Here is a 17693-nt window from a genome sequence, read left to right as displayed (position 1 = left end):
TACATATATATACATATATAATTATATATACACGCTCCTGCGGGGTCAAAGGGGAAAACCGCCTCTGTTTCACCTTTCTCATTTTGCGGGTATAAAGTGCTTTCCTCTTCGCAACTGATGCGTACATCCAAATGAGGACTCCTTACCCGTTGCGCATGGGTCCCCGTTTGCACCCCTTCGTGCTTCCCATGTACGAATCGAGTATCTTTTTGAAGACGCTATTTTTGGTGGCAGGGGGAATACGACCACTTTGCTTTTTGTCACTTTGCTTTTTCCCCCTTTTGCGCATACCCCCATGAACTCTATTTTCACCCGTACGTGTATGTGAATATCTTCTTCTGTATGCATAGGGGGGTTCCATTTCTTGGGGATAAGAATCGCCAGAATCATTTTCTTCCTCGGGAGAGAGGTATTGGAAGGCGCCACCAGTTCCCATGTCATAGGTCAAAATGTATTTAATGGTGGAATTTATACTCTTAAAGCTTTTTCTACATTGTGGTTGTGATAAACAATCAAACATTTTTCCAGACAAGGGGCATACCAAATAGCCCCACTCTATGTCCGATGAAATGGCTAGCTCACATTTATCATCACATATGTGATAATTCCTACTTTTAGTGCATATATACACATCGCTCTTTGGAATATATTTAAACTCGCAGTGCTTGAATGAACACATGTGTCCGTTTTTGTCTTCTTCTCCTTGGAACCCCCTCTCCCTAAGTATTATTTTGTCATTCCAAATTGATTCTTCTCCAATTTTGTTCATCATCTGGTTATCGTTCATCGGGTGAGGGATGCAAGCCAGTTGGCTCCTCTGGTTCGTCATCTTCCCCCCATGATGCCAGTGCTCACATAGGGGTAACGTAGCTATACCATTCGATACCGCGTCATTACTGCCTTCGTGAGGGCTCTCGTCGGAGATACAATTCTGGTGACCCCTTCTTCGTGTGTAATAAAGGGACACAGGTGGAGAACCAGCTCCATAATCCCTTGCATACATCTTTCTGTCCATCTTAAAACAACGGGGGTCGTACAAATGAGAAATGTCAAAATGTGCAAAGGAGCTGTCCCGCAAGGCAAGTAATGATGCCTCCATATCTAAGAATTGTTCTTGTGCAGACTTTGGAAAACAAACATATTTATTTTTTTTTTTCTCCTCATGTCTTATGTAAAAGAGCTCTTTAAACGGATCATTTTCTTTTCTATTGATGATGTCATCTGCATATTCCCTGCCGTAGAAGCATTTCCACAAATCATTGTACTTCACTGCGCAGTGGAATTCTCTGCACACGCAGTTTTTGTTTTTCAACACATCTTTGTAGGTTAGGAATTTGAAGACTTCTTTTATGATGCCCGACGGTAGTTCGTTCATTGGGGGCGACTGGTTGGGGGGTATCAGGGGTATGATCGGTATCAGCGATACGCTCGGAGTGAGCGATAGAGTGATGTGGTCCGTATGAGCACTGTGCGCCTTGCATGTGGCACATGTAGCACCTACGGAACGATTATCTCTGTGGGTAATCTTTTACGTGCGTTTATTCACTTGCCTCGTTCGCCTACTCGAATTGTGTGACAATCCTGCGGGCACATGGTCCCCCATCAAAACGCTATATTCACGCGGGTGTATATTCGCTGGTGTGTTTTAAAATGCGAAAGCAGTATGGAGTTACGCGGGTTGCTCCTTTTCACAGTTTTTCCTCCTGACGATGAGCGGTGTGTCGTACCATGCGATGCGATTTTCCTTCGCGCCAAACGTGGAGGCATTGCCTTATGGGCGAGTTAAACGTATCACCAAAGGTGAACTAACTTCCGATGAGGAGAGGTCTTAAAACGTTTCATTTCCTTTTTTTTTTGTTCAATGTATTGTATGCTTCGAATTCTTTTATTTTGCCTTACGTCATATTGTCATCATTCGCTGTGCTTTGTTCTGTTTCTACTATCTTATTTCATTTTTTACATTATTTCTTTTTATTTCATTTTTTCCACTATTTCATTTTTTTCATTTTAGCGTAGTGTTACCTCCTTTTCTCGCGTTTTTGGAAAAATCTGTCCGCGTTTAGGAAGTATTTTTTTTTTAATCTTTTTTCCCTCGCATAGTTTGTACGAACCTTCAGGTGAAAGTGTGGAGGAAGAAATTGGGGATATCTGAAAAAAACAAAAAAGGAAGGTGCCAAAAAATACGCCCATAGACACGATTGCGTACCATACATAAAGGTTTACCTGGCCGCACAAATTACATGTCCTTTAAAATGCAGAGTGTAATGACGCATGTGGAGCACTATGCCCGTGTTCATACCCATTGACAGACCACGTGTTGTCCTTAGCGCATATTCTTTTTCCGTTCCCGAGTTGGCTTCTCCTGGATGCCACTGTAGTGGATACTTCAGTTTAGCAATTTTTTCAGTCTGGTTTGAGCGGTATCCCATAAATTGAACCTCATTAGATAAGTCAGCCGGTAAAATCACCCTAACAGTTACAACACCAAATGCGCACTTCTTAACCGTTCAAATATGCTGTGGAGGCATCACTTTCCTATATCCACGTAAAATAAAATAAAAGCGTAGCGAGCCACACGCGGGAAGGTCTCTTAACCATAGCTAAAAAGAAAAAGACACATTTCGCAGTGTGTCTTCTTCATAAAAAGGAAGTGGTCAGTGTATTTCCCCCCCAAAAAAGGGAGGGCTACCAATCTGAAGTTACGCATAATTCTATGCGGCGTCCTTAAAACAGTTTATGATTTCCCCATGTGATAAATCAAAACAACCATTACCCCAAGTTTGTAAACTTTCCGCAAACAATCACTTAAAGGGGAAAGAAAAAAAAAAAAAATTACAACATTTTGACAGTTGCTTGTACGTATTTATATGTAATTGTTTCTTCTTCGCAAAAGAGAGCATAAAAAAAAAGTTTATTAAAAAGGAGAAAAATTCCGTTTGCTGTTATTTACATTTTCAATATATATTTGACTTTACTAACTATACTGATGGTGGAACAGAATTTACTAACAAATGAGTGACGCGTGTATGTTATATAAATAAATAGACCCACACATGTGCCCCTATCGAGAAAACCATTTGAATGTGTTGGATGTGGGATTTGCGTCACGGCGTGGTGAAACGATAATCCACTTCCTATTAGAAAGGTACCCATGGCAATGCAGCGATAAAATTAATGAGAAAAAATGCTTGGTAAACGTATTTTAAGCGAAAATTGCAAAAGAGGTAAAAAATCGTTCTTTTGGGAAAAATTACCCCCCTTGGGATGGATTGTGAAGAATAACCTCAATTGTGTACAATCGTCCAAACTTAAAAAAAATCGCTGAATAAAGTGACCCAAAGTGGCAAACCATCCGAGTACAAAATTGCCAAATGGATGATGAAACGTCGTTACCAATTTTTTCGTCCCACGTCAAAACAAAAAAAAAAAAATAAAATAAAAAAATAACTGGTTTAAAAAAAAAAAAAAACAATTAGCTAATGAGCAAAGCTTCATTTTTAACAAATTTACAGAAAACTGTGGAGATTATCAATAACGTGTTAAGAGCAATTTTCACAAATGCATAACTGAAACGGCAGCATGCGTAGCTGCTATTTGCACGAGGTACTTCTGTTTCATTTTTGCATCGGTCATACTTGCATATACTCAATAGTAGTTCTTTCAGAAGAAAAAAAATAGATGTATGTAATGTATGCATTTGCAGGTGGATCCCATTGGCGTCCACATCATCAAAGTTAATGCCACTTGGGAAAGGCTTAACACGCCAGGCGAGTGCACGTAAAATGGCTGCACTTCACACGAGCATGTGTTTTATATGAGCCAATTTGCTCCACCAGTGAGGCACCATTTGTTTGTTTCGAACCTTTATAGGCATGTCCGCATCACCTGAGCAAGTTTGAAATGGTTTAGATACCTTGACCTATGCGCTTACATTGCACATTTTGTGTTTTTCCATTTTCATGCCTTCTCCAATTTGTTACCCTCTGGATGGAGGCCGATATAGACACATGAGTAGATATGTATAGGCTCCTTTTTTTATGACCTCCTCCCCACCTTTAGGTGCAATCGGTTCATGTTTACCTCCCTGCTCTTTTAGGAATGCACATGCGGGATTCCATAAGGCATGTCATATTTCGCATGTCCATTTTTGCGAGCATTCTTTTATTACTTTTTTTTTTTTTTTCTTCTTTTCATTTTTCCATGCCACCGATAACCGCTTAACAAGATGGATGATGACTTCGTGAAAGCGGTAAATAAATTCAATGCCAATTTCGGGATTCACAAGAAGAGTTCTGCTAGGGATCTGAGTGAGAAAAAAGAAAAAAAGGAAAAGGTTGATGATGAAAATGCCAATAAGCTGAAGGAAGACTTGGAGCTACATTATATACACAACTCCAACAACAAAATATGCCAAAAGTTTTTGACCCTGCCCTTGAGCGCCAAACCGGACAGGCTGAATTGCCACTCGGATAAGGTTATCCTGGTAAGTGCAGCTCGTTGCCAGGGGTGGTAGTGACGTAGCTGCTAATCGTGCAGTTGCCAATCATGGACCTGTTAATCATGGTCGTCATTGTAGACGCAGCAGTGGGATCCCTCCCGTGGTCTGTTAGCCCAACGCGAACATCCGCGCGTATGCTCGCTCCATTTTCGTCCAGCTCATCCTTAACGACCCAAATGGGAACGGACGTTCGCACAGCAAATCTCTAAGAGGCAAAATGATGGGGGGCCAAGGTTTCCATTTTTACATATGCCCGATGCATTGCAAATGGATATTCTCGCCCCGTGTTATTTTGCCCAATTTTAGTGCGTTCATTAGTAGCTCTTTAATTACTTGAGCATATGATGTAATTAATGTCACGCGTGAATGTACAGTTAGAGGGTGTAGCTCCATTTGGTGTGTGAGAACACTGTGTATGGGGAGGGAGAAATTCCAGATTGGGAACCACGAAGGGGGGACCAATGCGCACAAGTGGGGTATTCCCCCCGTTGTTGTGCAGTGCACGTACACACGTACAGACATACAAACGTACACACTTGCCAATCAACCCCCCGCCGCTCAGCCAGTTTCCATCTTGAAAACGCTGGAGAAGGGATTCTACCGAAGCGAAGTGGAGTTCCCATATACTTTCAGCCTCAAGAACGTACAAAACAACTACATCACGCATGTGTGTGTTCTAGAGTTCAGCTCAAATGAAGGAATCATACACGTATCAGAAAATGTAAAAGAAAACTTAGGAATCAAACAAGACAGCGGAATCGTCCGATTATTAGTAACCTATGCAAATATACCCAAATGCGATTTTATCAAATTTGAATCATTAAATGAAAATATTAGCAACATAAAATTTATGAAAAATTTACTACAAAATGAATTGAACTTGAATTATAGTACCTTGACACTAGGGGACTATATCCATATTAACAACTTAAGCTTCTACATAACTGAGTTAGAACCAGATAATGCCGTGTCCCTAATAAATACTGACATCACCGTCGATATATATGAAAGGAAGGATGTGGTAGAGAAGAAACACGAGTCTTCAAATCGTCTCAGTAACTTTTATGAACCCATAAACACGACCGATGTGACAGTTAACAGCACTATTGGGAAGGAAATGAAAAAATATAAATACTTTTTCCATTACTCTGTTTTGGATTTGCTCAAGAAGGATAAGATTGAAATGAAGATTTCTCTCCATACCAGTGGTTCACATAACGATCTGGACATGTATGTGTCCTTTCCTCCGCACGAATCCGTGTCGGATGTGCTGCACCATTTGCACTTTGACGATCTTAGCAAAGACGTCACCATAAATAGGGACCTGATGACCAAGTCGTTGATGCTGCACTTTACCTGCTTTGCGAGGGAGGGTGCACATGGCGGCACAGACGGGGATCTGCCAGGGGCTGCTGCGGAAAGGGTGCCACCAGGGGACAACTCGGAAAATGTCACTTCAAGTGGGCCCGAAAAAGAAGACTCAAGTGTACGCGAAAACGACGACTCCTCAAGTAGGCTCTCTAAAAAGGTCTCCCCAAGTGCGCCTCAGAACAAGGATGACCCGTTCATTGAATACCTATACGATCAATATTTCCCCCACCTAATGTACATTGCCATTTCGTGTTCGGCCGAAACGGAGGTTCAGTACACTTTATCGATCAAAGTCCGCAATGAAGGTGAGACGGAGGAGCCAAAAGGGGACGAAACAGAGGGCATGCGTGACCCCCCCGCTGCCAGCAGAGCGATGAGGCCAACCGAAAGTTCGAGCAGCGGTCACAAGTTCATAAAATGTAACAATTGCCTAAAAGACATTTTTGAGAATAACCTGAGCATGCATCAAATTCACTGCCTAAAAAATTTTTCCCTATGTAATATATGCAAAAAGAGTTTCCAAAAAAAGGATTTTTTCAATCATACCCATTGTGACATATGTAATGAAGGCATAAGTACATCCGACAGGAAGAAACATAACTACACGTGGCACACAAAAATAAAATGTGCATGTGAGAAATATTTTTATAAAAAACAATTCATTTTCCATCAAGCCTTATTCTGTCCGAAGAAAATTATCTTCTGTTCGTACTGTAACGTATTTACGGCATCCTCCACAAGTGTGTACAATGAGGACTGCATTTTGGAAAATTTTTTGGACAAATTTGATCACCAGGAAAATTTTACATCCAAATCGGTCCGCTATTACATGCACTTACTGCATACGAATTTTTCCTACTTTGTTAAATATATAAATCACACGGAGCATGAAAAATATTGCGGGACCAAGTCAGTCATTTGTATCTTTTGCAAAACCAACATGCACAAGAACAGGTACTTGGCTCACCTGATGTTTTTCCATGACAAGGATAAGAAGGAGTCCTTTACGCTTATCAATGAAAATTTAGAAGCTTAGCAGAGTGTATCTGTCCACGTCACTCTTTATTCACCCCCGCGAGATGTCTCGCGCAGTTGGTTCGGAATACACACGTCTATGCATCCGCTGGTTTGCCCCCCCGGCAGACACATTGGTTTGTACCATCGTTTGTTTGGAAATGTGACCACCTGGGGATTTTTCCATGTGGGCCTTTTCCATGGGATGACTCCACCCATTGATCATTTCCACATATGAAGCGCCCCCCCCTTTTTTTTTTGTTCTCTCAAGACTCACTTCTCACATTGCTATTGCCCCTGTGTGATGGGTACAGTTAACCGAGGTGAGGAGGGAATCACGTTTGTATTTTATTGTTTAAGTTTTCTTTTTCTCATTTTCAATAAAAGCGCATAACAACAGATGAGGAACTCACGAAATTTTGATTAAATTTCTTAAAGTCAAATTTGTGTAACATTTGCACTGCCAGGTACTAGTACACATTTAAGCAAAAGGGGGAAGACAGCTATGTGGGGGCGGATGGGCGAAAAGGCAGGAAAAAAAAAAAAAACATCCCCATTGCAACATTTCCTTTTTCGCCCTTTTTCCGATCTGGCCGCTTACCACATTTGATGTTGTCTCGATGTACCTATTTCAGAAAATTATGTCACATTTCTTGCCGCCAACTTGCTGGAGGAAGTTACCACCAGTTGGGTAACGCCTCGCATGGTTACATAACAAAAATCATTCGTCTGCTTGCACCCCTCGCTTGCACCTCAATTTTTAAACCCGTTTGCTCTCACCTTAGAATAATTCGCAAAAAGTGGAAAAAAAAAAGGGGCGAACAAATTTGGACTTGTGTTGAATGATTTTTATTTTTAGATTAACAAAATTGAGAGTCTTTTTTTTTTTTTCTTTCCTAATTAAAGAGGTGGCAAAGGCAAAATATAGGAATGCACGACGGCGGCATTACTGTACACTGGTGCGTGTATATGTTTTTCCCCCCCTCCGTGTTTGAAGCAGCACGTACCTCCCCTGTTCCTTTCTCCTTGCAGATAGGCGTAGGCACTATATGTAAATATATTTAACTCAGGTATTAGGTATGCCCTGAAAATGTGCCTGCCCCCCATTCTATGGGGCTTCTTCACGCGCGGAAACATCTACCTGAAGCTGAACTGGGGTATTTTTTTTGCCATACAAGGCACCGCATGCATTGGGACATAGTTTTTCACGTCGCGAAGATGCAAATTCCTCGCTGGAAAAAAAAAAAATTGTAAAAAAAAAAAAAAAACCCTCAAAAGTTCCGCTTCTAGAGGAACATAAAAAAAAGGAACCTTTCTGAATTTTTATTTTCTCCTTAAACAAAAAGATACATGCGTAAATGAATATATGTACAGGTACAAGTACAGGTATAGGAATATGCGTAGGCGTAGCCATAAGTATATTAATATGTATATATTTTACTTGTACATGATCATGCCATCCGTGTGGCTATAAATTTCCCGAGCGTTCATAAAAAAGTATCGCTCCCCAGCGCCTCTTCAAATGTTACTTTCCGGTGGCACAATTTTTTTTTTTTTTTTTTTTTGATTCCTGATATTGAAGCGAGAAGTATGCACAAAAAAAGCATGCGTGAGAGAAGCAACATAAAACTAACAGCTCCAGAAAGGCATCTGTTTTGTTTGGTCATATTTGTCGTGAAAAATACCTCCAAATAGAACCGTCTCCTCTACATAAATAGAAAGGCATTTTTATCCCTTACCATTTCTTCCACGTGTGACTCTTTTTTTTTTTTTTTTTTTTTTTTTCCATTTCAGTTTGACATATAACGAGATGTTGTACACCATTTTAGCTTGGTCACCTTTTCGTTTCTCCGTTGTAAAAATGTTACAACTTCGAATCTTCTAGTCCACTCCCGTTTAGTGGCCACAGATACGCCTATCTGTGTGCACATTTGGATATTCCAACATTGTGTGAACATCCGCGTGCCAACTGTAAAACGGCTACAGAAAGAGCAGAAGAGGACCCAGCCCACCCCTCCACAAACAAACACACACTAGAAGAAGGCATCCCGGGAGTCACAAACGAACATACTTAAGCCTACAAACTAATTTAATTTCATCCATTTTTAGCCAATTTGTATGTATTTACATCACATATATCATAGGGCCTACTACAACACCTTCCAACAAGACATATCGACAGTAGATTCGTACAATCTGTACCTATTTGTGATATACCTTAAAATGGGAATGGTATTTTCCAAAATCTCCACAAATGATGAAGAGGGTCGATTATTGCTTTCGAAAACCGGCTTACTAAATATTAAAAAGAAGGACACTGTGCGATTTAAACAAAAATTTAAAATATTAAAAAATAGAATAAATGGTTTTTTAAAAAAGGGATTTAAAACCACCTCTTGGGTGGTGTGGGTTGCGGGCGTATCTGTGGTGGTCCTCATTACGCCTATTGCGTTTCAGTACGAGAAGGAATGCCAGTTGTTCGAAATGCAGGCCCAGTTTTTGCAGGCGCAGCAGGCGGCTAATGTCCCCCAGTTGAACTGACATATCTGCGCCGCGCTTCGAAGTGACTCTTGAGCGAGGGGGGGTGGGCGGCGTCGAAGTGGTGAAGTGATAAATCCGTTGGAGAAATTGTCAGAACAGTAGCTGCAGGGATGACCGCTGAAATGCCGCGAACGGCCACAGATGTGGCCAACTTGCAAGACGTGTCCGTGCGTGAATTTCCCAAAAAAAGAGATTTCACCTTTTAAACAAGCCCTCATAATCAGCTAAGCCAACACAAGCAATTTGCAAAAAAAGGCATTTTTCGTGCACTTTATTCGTTAGCCGTTATTGGTTCGTTATATATATATTTTTTTTTTTTTCCTGTGGGGGACATTTTAAGCAAGGCATACATAAGCACATGCATATACACTTAAATGAATAAACAAATGTATGTGCACTCTCCCCCAACCCCATGTGGGGGGATTTCCATTTCAATCTTTTGCATTCACGCGAAGAGGAATTCTTCTTATTTTAAAGCGCATAATTTGAAGTTCATAATTTGAACCTTTTGTCGTTAACATTTTTCACCGTAAAAATGTTCACCCCCAACGTTTGGACAATTTCGCGCCGAAAAATTGCTCTTCACATTTTACTCCTCCCAACTTCAACCTTGTCACGTCGCCATTTCTCAAATTTTTAATTTCCACCTGCTGCGTGTAACCGTAGTGAACAAAACTGTGCGATTGAAAAAACAAAATGGAAACACCAGTTTGTTGAAAATGTTCGTTTTTCAAAAAACAACTGAAAAAAAAAATCACTTTTGAGAAAAAATGCGTACAAAGGAGAAGGCCACATTAGGAGGGTTGATAAATGCGAAGGGGGGATTCAAAGTGGGGAAAACAAAACCAATTTTGAAAATAAAAAAAATGAATAAATAAATAATACGAAGGTGGCTACCCTATGTGCGAATCCCCCCGCACACCGGCACCCACACGCGGTGTTTTACCAAATGGGCACCCTCATGAAGAGATAACCACCTGCGTGAATGCTGAGCAGAGGAGGGAATTTCTCGCGAGCAAGCAATGACTGCAAAAAGTGGCTCTTCATTCTGCTCCTATTCAACATAGCGTACCCTTTGTGCGTAGCAAACAGATAAAAATGATTGCCGAAAAATGGGCGATCCGTACATGTAAAAGACAAAAAAAAAAAAAAGACGCCTAAAATAGGACGGCAACACAGGGGAGATGAACGTACATTACGTACACACACTAATGAAGGAAGCATTTTGACACAAAATTGATAACCCCGCGGCGAAGCTACTTCAACTTAACAATGCCCCCAGCCTCTGTAAGCTTGGCCTTCCACTTGTCAGCCGTTTCTTTGTTAACTTTTTCAAAAAGAGTTTGGGGTAAGTTATCCACCAAGTCCTTGGCTTGCTTCAAATTCAGATCCTTCTTAATCTCCTTAACGATCTTAATGATGGGAATTTTTTTATTGGGTTCTATATTTTCTAAGATCAAATCGTAGACCTTATTTTCGTCATCCTCTTCGTCCTCATTAGCGTTTGCATCACCTGCATTTTTTTTATTGTCCTGATCATTGTTCGAAGCACCTATACTCTGTCTGGTGTCCACTGAAAAGGTGGTTTCAATTTGTTTCACTAGTTCGCTTGCTTCCAGCAATGTTAACTCTTTCAAACTTTCTATAATTCTATTTACCTTTTCGCTACCTAAGGTAAATTTCTGTCTTCCATTCGATGCATCCTGTTTCAAAATGATTCCATTTTTATAATTTAAATAATTTTTCCTCCGATGATTATCACTGATTCTTTTTTCGCTATATATAAGGTAGATATAGCTCAGCTTACTCTGCCTCTTCAAACACGTCAAACAGCTGATACCTCCCAGGAAGTATACTACTACGTATGTGAGGCACAGGAGCCAGAACCCCCTCCTGGTAAGTTGGCCTGGTCGTTTATTCCTCAACTTTGTTCTTTTCCCCTCGTACACCTTGGCTTTCCTTCTGACTAGTGCTTTATATGTTCTTCCTTTATTACTCATTCTTCAAAATTATGCATTTTTAATTCGTTTTTTTTCTTTTTTTTTTTCACTGCTGCTGGATTTAAGCGTATGGATAAGCGCCAAAGGGGTCACTCCTTGGGACAGCACAGTTTGGTTGCACAGCACTGTGCTGATTCGAGCGGAGATGCTACACCTCGTGCTGGCGGAGAATTTCCTAACGGTGTACGCTTTGTATAATTACTCACTTGAGACGACTTTTAGATTTTACCTTCTTTTTTTCTCCCCTCCTGATTGGGTGTTAAAAAGACGCTACTCTATAGCAGTGTTCCTTTTCCCTACAGGGAAATGCTGAAGGGGTAGGCAAAATTGCCTGCCGAGGGGGATACCTTGTCAAAATGGTGAAGAAGCGCAATGTTTGGAAGTACGCCGTAATGACGAGGGGCTTCTTCCTATGCGCCAAAGGGGCTTACGCATCTTTCAAGATGCGCCTTCCGGTGGCCTTGCATGGTTTTCCGCTTCGCCTTTCCGCTCGCGTAGCTTCACTGATTGACCGCCAGTTCGGCTGGCTCGACTAGTAAAGCAAATATTCAGCTGGTCAACTAGGGAGCCTTCCCATGTGACGCGTTTCCAGCCAATTGAATTGCATCCCTTTGGGGTGTAAGTATAGGCCGGGAAACGCATGTACAATTGAAAACATGCATGATTATGTTCGCGCCTTTTTTTTCATCGTGCCCCCGAGCTCACCCGCTCGAAAATGCTAACTGGGAGCTCATTCGGAGGTGCGCAAAGTAGTGCCAAAGGGTAAGTCCGTAAAGGAAATTACTAACGAGTGAACATTTGTTTGAAGAAAACGCTTGCGCGACGAGGTCATCCCTTTTGGAAAAAAAATGAAAAGAGGTTACGCAGAAAAACGTCGTCAATAAGGCAAGACATCGTTCATAAAAAAAATCCTATTGATAAAACCGCCCCCTGTTGAAAAATGTACGGAGGAAACAGAAATAACCGGGCAAGGAAGTGGGAGAGTGACTTAAACCTACGAAGCAGTCAGCATTACCACCGGACTGTGGCAAACAAATGAGGAGATACAAAAAAAAAAAAAAAAAAAAAAAAAAAAAAAAAAAAAAAAAAAAAAAAAAAAAAAAAAAAAAAAAAAGAAATGAAAAAATTCTAATCTAACTAACCGTATGTACATATTACACAACTAGAAAACATATCCATTACTTCCAACATGGAAAGGAGTCGCACGAGGTTGTGGTCCTTCAAAATGTGTGCGGGACGTATGGCAACTTTTTTTTTTTTTCCCTCTGTATAAACAGAGGATATATTTCTTTACACTCGGTTAGGTTTAATCCGATTTAAGATTCGCTTTTTAAAGTATGACTTAAGGATTTTGCTTCCGGCCCATAAAGGGTACTACTTTTTTCTTTTAGCATAAACGAGGGAAGGACAGAAAATCCTTTTCGAGGTGTGTTCCTCAGTTGATCTCACCGTCTTGGCTAAGCTCCACCATCCCCGCGGGCGTGTCCCCACCGGAGACGCACTTGACTGTGATGTCCATATCGCTCAACAGAATTTTTCTCGCGTAAGAGTCTTCACCACAAGATGACATAAACTTTTTGATTTTAAATTCAACGTAATCTTCCTCATGGTCCTCATCATTCAGTCCTATCGGCTTGCACAATGCATCGTTAATGTCGTTTACCTCGTCCGTTATGTCTATATCAAAATATTTAACCGTTTGCATTTTTTTATTTGCGAGTTCCCTTTTGTAATGACTTACCAGATCGTGGTCGTCGTTTATGATGTTCACCTTTAAATTGGCTTCGCTTGATAGTTCAAAGAGAGACACGTTGTGGCGCGCAAGTTCGGCCTGGCCATGGTTTTCCTGCACAGCGGCCTCCATGTTGACCGAGTGTTTAGCGGCCAGTTGAGCGGTCTGCCGAGTGACGTACTGACTAGCCAATTATCCTAGCGTATTCCCTCACTGCCTTCCCCTTTGACGCAAATGCATGCACCGTACTGACACTTCACCCGTCGACCCAATAACTTCACAAATGGCGATTTCTATTTTTTTAAAAAAATTTTTTTGGGGACATATGGCAGTCTAACCCTCAGAGTTTTAAAAAAAAAAAAATTCTTATCCACACATCCGCAAAGGTATAATTACGCTCTCCCTTTTTCGAAGTGGTATGACAAACTTACGGGTAGCAATTTCTCTTGTATTCCTTGTTGCACCCTTTTGAGTGGTCAATAGGCTTACGTTTGGCAAAAATTGTTAGACCCCTTTTTTGTGCCTTTACGACTGATGCAGGGAAGGATAACAAGTTAGGGTGTGTTCATGCGTTGCGACGCAAAACTGCCAAAAGGCTGGAATAATTCATCAGGTCGAAGAACTGAACTGCAGCTAGGCCTCCTCCCCATTTTCATTCGCCACTTGCCTTTTGTCTTTGCATCCTTTTTCGTTGGAATTTTCTTCACGTAATGTTAAAAGCGAAATTGTCACATTTGCCTAACTTTTCAATATGCAGTTTTTTTTTTTTTTTTTTCCTTAGCTCTTAATGTTACAATGGGCATGCCTCTTGGGTTGTGAGTCGTCAAATTGTTCACTTCGCCCGGGATGTTAAAAAAAGACGAGAAGATTCAAAGAAAGGAAAAAAAAAAAAAAAAAAATGCTTACTCAAATGTGTGTCCATTCCAAGTAGCACTGTTTCAGATGCTCGATGAGGGGATATATTTTTTTTGAGAAAATGATTACATACAAAAAATGTGTTCAAAAGTGCTGGAACAGATGCATGAAAAAGATTAGAAGCAGTTACAAAGGATTAGGAAAAATCAGAAACGGTTTCACATTTCGTGAAAAATTCGTTTGCTCCATTTCTGCAATAAAAGTGTTGAGGCGCGTCGTGTAACAGGATCCTGGTGGTGGGTGTTACATATATCAGCTCACCTAAAATGCAATCGCGAACGGGGGGGGAAGTACACTGGGTAGTTCTTAACTGACAAGGGGGACCCATATAGGTTGGGAAAGTTCATAAGTCCACTTGGCGTGCCGCCTCAGTTTATCTGCGCCCCACCGAACTGCACATGGAGGTCATATAAGTAGGCATATATATATATACAACGAGCGCAGAGGTATACAAATGTAGATACATAAAGATTGCTTGCTGCATATGCTCTTATTCACACGCACAGTGAGAAGAAAAGATAAATTTGTAACATTTACTTTTTTTTTTTTTTTCTCCGTGAAAAAAAGGGGAAGAAATAAGAACCCGAATGCATATATTATATATATGCATGTACGGCGTGTTGGCCTTTTTTTCCTTTTATGAGCACTAGAATCACTTTATTTCGGCATCATCTGACTCCTATCAAAATTGTACGTATGAGAAATATGCGCGGTTAGAAAAGAAGCAGATGTTCCTTTGCTTTTCCTTTTTTTTCTTTTTTCCAATTATTTTAGAGTCTTCCTTTTCTGTTGCCATTGTTCTCCTTCCCTTTTGGTACATCATCTTTTTTTTTTTTTTTGCCTTATTAGAAGATAACGTTTTTTTCTTTTCTTCTTTTGCATACCATTTTGCGAATGGGGGAAGAAGCGCAATGAGGGATCATGATAATCTGGCCATTTCTACGCTCCAATTATTTGCCAAAAGGAAGAAGTGAGAGGACGAAAAGGGTGAAATGACCCGAACCGTTCCTGCTTACCTCATTTATTTGGCTCACCCGTTACTTCCCCCCGTGTAACTACAAAAGTGGTGGGCCCCCAGCAGAAGCGACCCTCTGAGAAAGAGTTCACTGGGCTAGCAGAAGTAGAAGGAGAATCAGAAGTAGAAGCAAAATCAGAAGTAGAAACAAAATCAGATGTAGAAGCAGAATCGGAAGTAAATTAGCCAAATGCGCATCTAACCACAAAAGGAAAACTCCTGACAACGAGATCTAAGATCAGCTTCGAGGATATATAAAAATATACTTAGCTCGATGCTTATCTGATTAGCACATCTGATCAAAACGTAGAAGGGGAAAGCTTGGCAAAAAAAACAAAAACAAATCTGCATTTTTTCGTTGTCACGAAAAATAAAGAAAAATTAAAATCAATGAAGGGCTTATAGGCATCCGACCATCCGCATTACCACGTTCGCGGCTTAGTCGACCCCCTTTTTACGACTCCATTCTTTTTGCTTTTTCTTTTCCTTTTTCCCTTTCTTTTTCGATTCCCCCCATTCGAAAGCACAATGTCCATCCTGCAGAAGATAGCTGACATCGAGGCCGAAATGGCCAAGACGCAAAAGAACAAGGCGACGAACTACCACCTGGGGTTGCTAAAAGCGAAGCTGTCCAAATTAAAGGCGCAGCTAATTGAAGGAGGGACAAAAGGAGGCGGAGAAGGAGAGGGGTTCGACGTTTCCAAAACGGGAGATGCGAGAATAGGTCTGGTAGGTTTCCCCTCAGTAGGAAAATCCACCCTTCTGAACAAACTAACAGGGACATTTTCAGAAGTGGCTTCATACGAATTCACAACCTTGACGTGTGTGCCAGGCATTTTCAAATATAAAGGAGCAAAAATGCAATTACTAGATTTACCAGGGATCATTGAAGGAGCAAAAGATGGAAAGGGAAGAGGAAAACAAGTCATTGCAGTAGCCAAGAGTTGCTCACTCATTTTGATAGTCCTAGATGTATTAAAACCATTGACCTTCAAGAAAATAATTGAAAAGGAATTGGAAGGGTTCGGAATTAGATTAAATAAAAAACCACCAAATATTATTTTCCAAAAGAAGGACAAAGGAGGAATCAACATCACGCACACAGTGCCATTAAATAACATTGACGAGGACATGATAAAATCCATATGTCATGAGTATAGAATTATGAATGCAAATATATCCATACGATGTGAAGCTACTGTTGATGATATCATTGATGTCATTGAAGGAAACAGATTGTATGTTCCATGTATTTACGTTTTAAATAAAGTAGATCAGATCACATTAGAAGAGTTAGAAATTGTTACTAGGCTGCCTCATAATGTCCCTATCTCTGCTCACTTAGAATGGAATCTAGATGGACTATTAGAATCCATTTGGAGCTACCTAGACTTGGTTCGAATTTACACCAAACCGAAAGGTCAGATTCCGGACTATGAGTCGCCTGTCATTTTAAAGAAGGAAAGATCCAAGGTGGAAAATTTCTGTAAAAAAATTCATAGATCCTTAGTGCACCAGTTGAAGTATGCCTTAGTTTGGGGCAAGTCCGTCAAACATAACCCGCAGAAGGTTGGCAAGGATCACGAGCTCAATGATGAGGATGTCGTTCAGTTGGTGAAGAAGTGAAGCGATGAAGACGGGAAGGAGAGACTGTTACTTCCTTCTGTCTTCCTCACTTGCTGCGGTGGCTCGGCAAAGTGGAAAGATGGAATGTGGCCAACTTGCCTATGATCACCACTGCGCCATTTAGCCAATGTGCCAGGGGCGAACTTGCGGTGTGTATGCGCATATGTCGGACCGTCGAATATGCCAGGTAAAGGGAGGCAATTCCTCTTTTTAGCTAGTCTTCCCAATTTGATGATTTTTTTAATGTATTTTTTGGCTGACCCCGTGGTATCGCACACCGTAGTCGCCACCTCTTTGTTCCAACCCATCGATGGGTTAACCTTCTCAAGAATGGCCCCCCTCGGATGGTGTCAATTTATATAGTTCCCATTTTAGATTATCGCTGTATGTCCCATTTTGTGACAGCTTAATCATTTTAATCATTTTAGTCATTTTAATTATTCTAATCATTTTAATTATTTTACTTTTTTTTTTTTTTTTTTTTAACATTAAATGCCTTTCTTGTCGTCTATCCCCTCTATTTTAAAAAGGACAAGAAGTCCCACTCGTGTGAAGCTTCCCTCTCCCCATGATGGGATGATTCAAAAGGGAAGACCTATCATGGAGAGGTCGCAACCACGGAGCTGCGTCCGAAGAGCGGCCAACAAAAGGGTGTAAACACAAGTATACAATAAAGCGTAAATTGCCTTCATAATATGATCATTTCTACTTCCCGTCTCCTGTTTCCATCAACATGCTGAATGTACACAAACACGCCTGAGGCTTACAATTTAAAAATTGACTACTTTGGGGAACGCTGTAAAGTTGTTCCTTCCTCAAGTACACGCGCATGTGTAGAGTGGTATGCACATGTAGCAAATATGCCTAATACGACGGATTCAATCGATCTTGGCGAAGTCCACTTTGGAAGGTGAAACCCAGTTTGTTCACATGATGTGAGATGATGATTCGATGTGATCTTCAATCCATCTTAAAGGGAAG

The 17693-nt window shown here is 40.8% G+C and overlaps 6 protein-coding genes across 6 annotated transcripts; 3 read left to right on the top strand and 3 right to left on the bottom strand.

The window, feature by feature from the left end:
- Positions 1–142: 142 nt before the first annotated feature.
- On the bottom strand, positions 143–1375 carry C922_01391 (hypothetical protein; the record flags this gene model as incomplete). The annotated part of the gene is made up of 1 exon (XM_008816997.1): positions 143–1375. The coding sequence occupies one exon, from the start codon at positions 1373–1375 to the stop codon at positions 143–145; it is 1233 nt and encodes a 410-aa protein (XP_008815219.1).
- A 2850-nt stretch (positions 1376–4225) lies between these two features.
- C922_01390 (hypothetical protein) lies at positions 4226–6905 on the top strand (the record flags this gene model as incomplete). Its single annotated transcript, XM_008816996.1, has 2 exons — positions 4226–4483; positions 5061–6905. The coding sequence occupies 2 exons, from the start codon at positions 4226–4228 to the stop codon at positions 6903–6905; spliced, it is 2103 nt and encodes a 700-aa protein (XP_008815218.1).
- Positions 6906–9001: 2096 nt separating this feature from the next.
- Positions 9002–9424, top strand: C922_01389 (hypothetical protein; the record flags this gene model as incomplete). Its single annotated transcript, XM_008816995.1, has 1 exon — positions 9002–9424. The coding sequence occupies one exon, from the start codon at positions 9002–9004 to the stop codon at positions 9422–9424; it is 423 nt and encodes a 140-aa protein (XP_008815217.1).
- Positions 9425–10680: 1256 nt separating this feature from the next.
- C922_01388 (hypothetical protein) lies at positions 10681–11424 on the bottom strand (the record flags this gene model as incomplete). The annotated part of the gene is made up of 1 exon (XM_008816994.1): positions 10681–11424. One exon carries the CDS (start codon positions 11422–11424, stop codon positions 10681–10683), a length of 744 nt encoding a protein of 247 aa, XP_008815216.1.
- Positions 11425–12859: 1435 nt separating this feature from the next.
- On the bottom strand, positions 12860–13288 carry C922_01387 (hypothetical protein; the record flags this gene model as incomplete). The annotated part of the gene is made up of 1 exon (XM_008816993.1): positions 12860–13288. The coding sequence occupies one exon, from the start codon at positions 13286–13288 to the stop codon at positions 12860–12862; it is 429 nt and encodes a 142-aa protein (XP_008815215.1).
- Positions 13289–15614: 2326 nt separating this feature from the next.
- On the top strand, positions 15615–16712 carry C922_01386 (developmentally-regulated GTP-binding protein 1; the record flags this gene model as incomplete). Its single annotated transcript, XM_008816992.1, has 1 exon — positions 15615–16712. One exon carries the CDS (start codon positions 15615–15617, stop codon positions 16710–16712), a length of 1098 nt encoding a protein of 365 aa, XP_008815214.1.
- Positions 16713–17693: the final 981 nt, after the last annotated feature.

Source organism: Plasmodium inui (genome assembly GCF_000524495.1).
Source record: "Plasmodium inui San Antonio 1 unplaced genomic scaffold supercont1.4, whole genome shotgun sequence".
NCBI classification, from domain to species: domain Eukaryota; phylum Apicomplexa; class Aconoidasida; order Haemosporida; family Plasmodiidae; genus Plasmodium; species Plasmodium inui.
The sequence above is the reverse complement of the archived record's forward strand: the minus strand, read 5'-3'. Positions and strand labels throughout refer to the sequence as shown.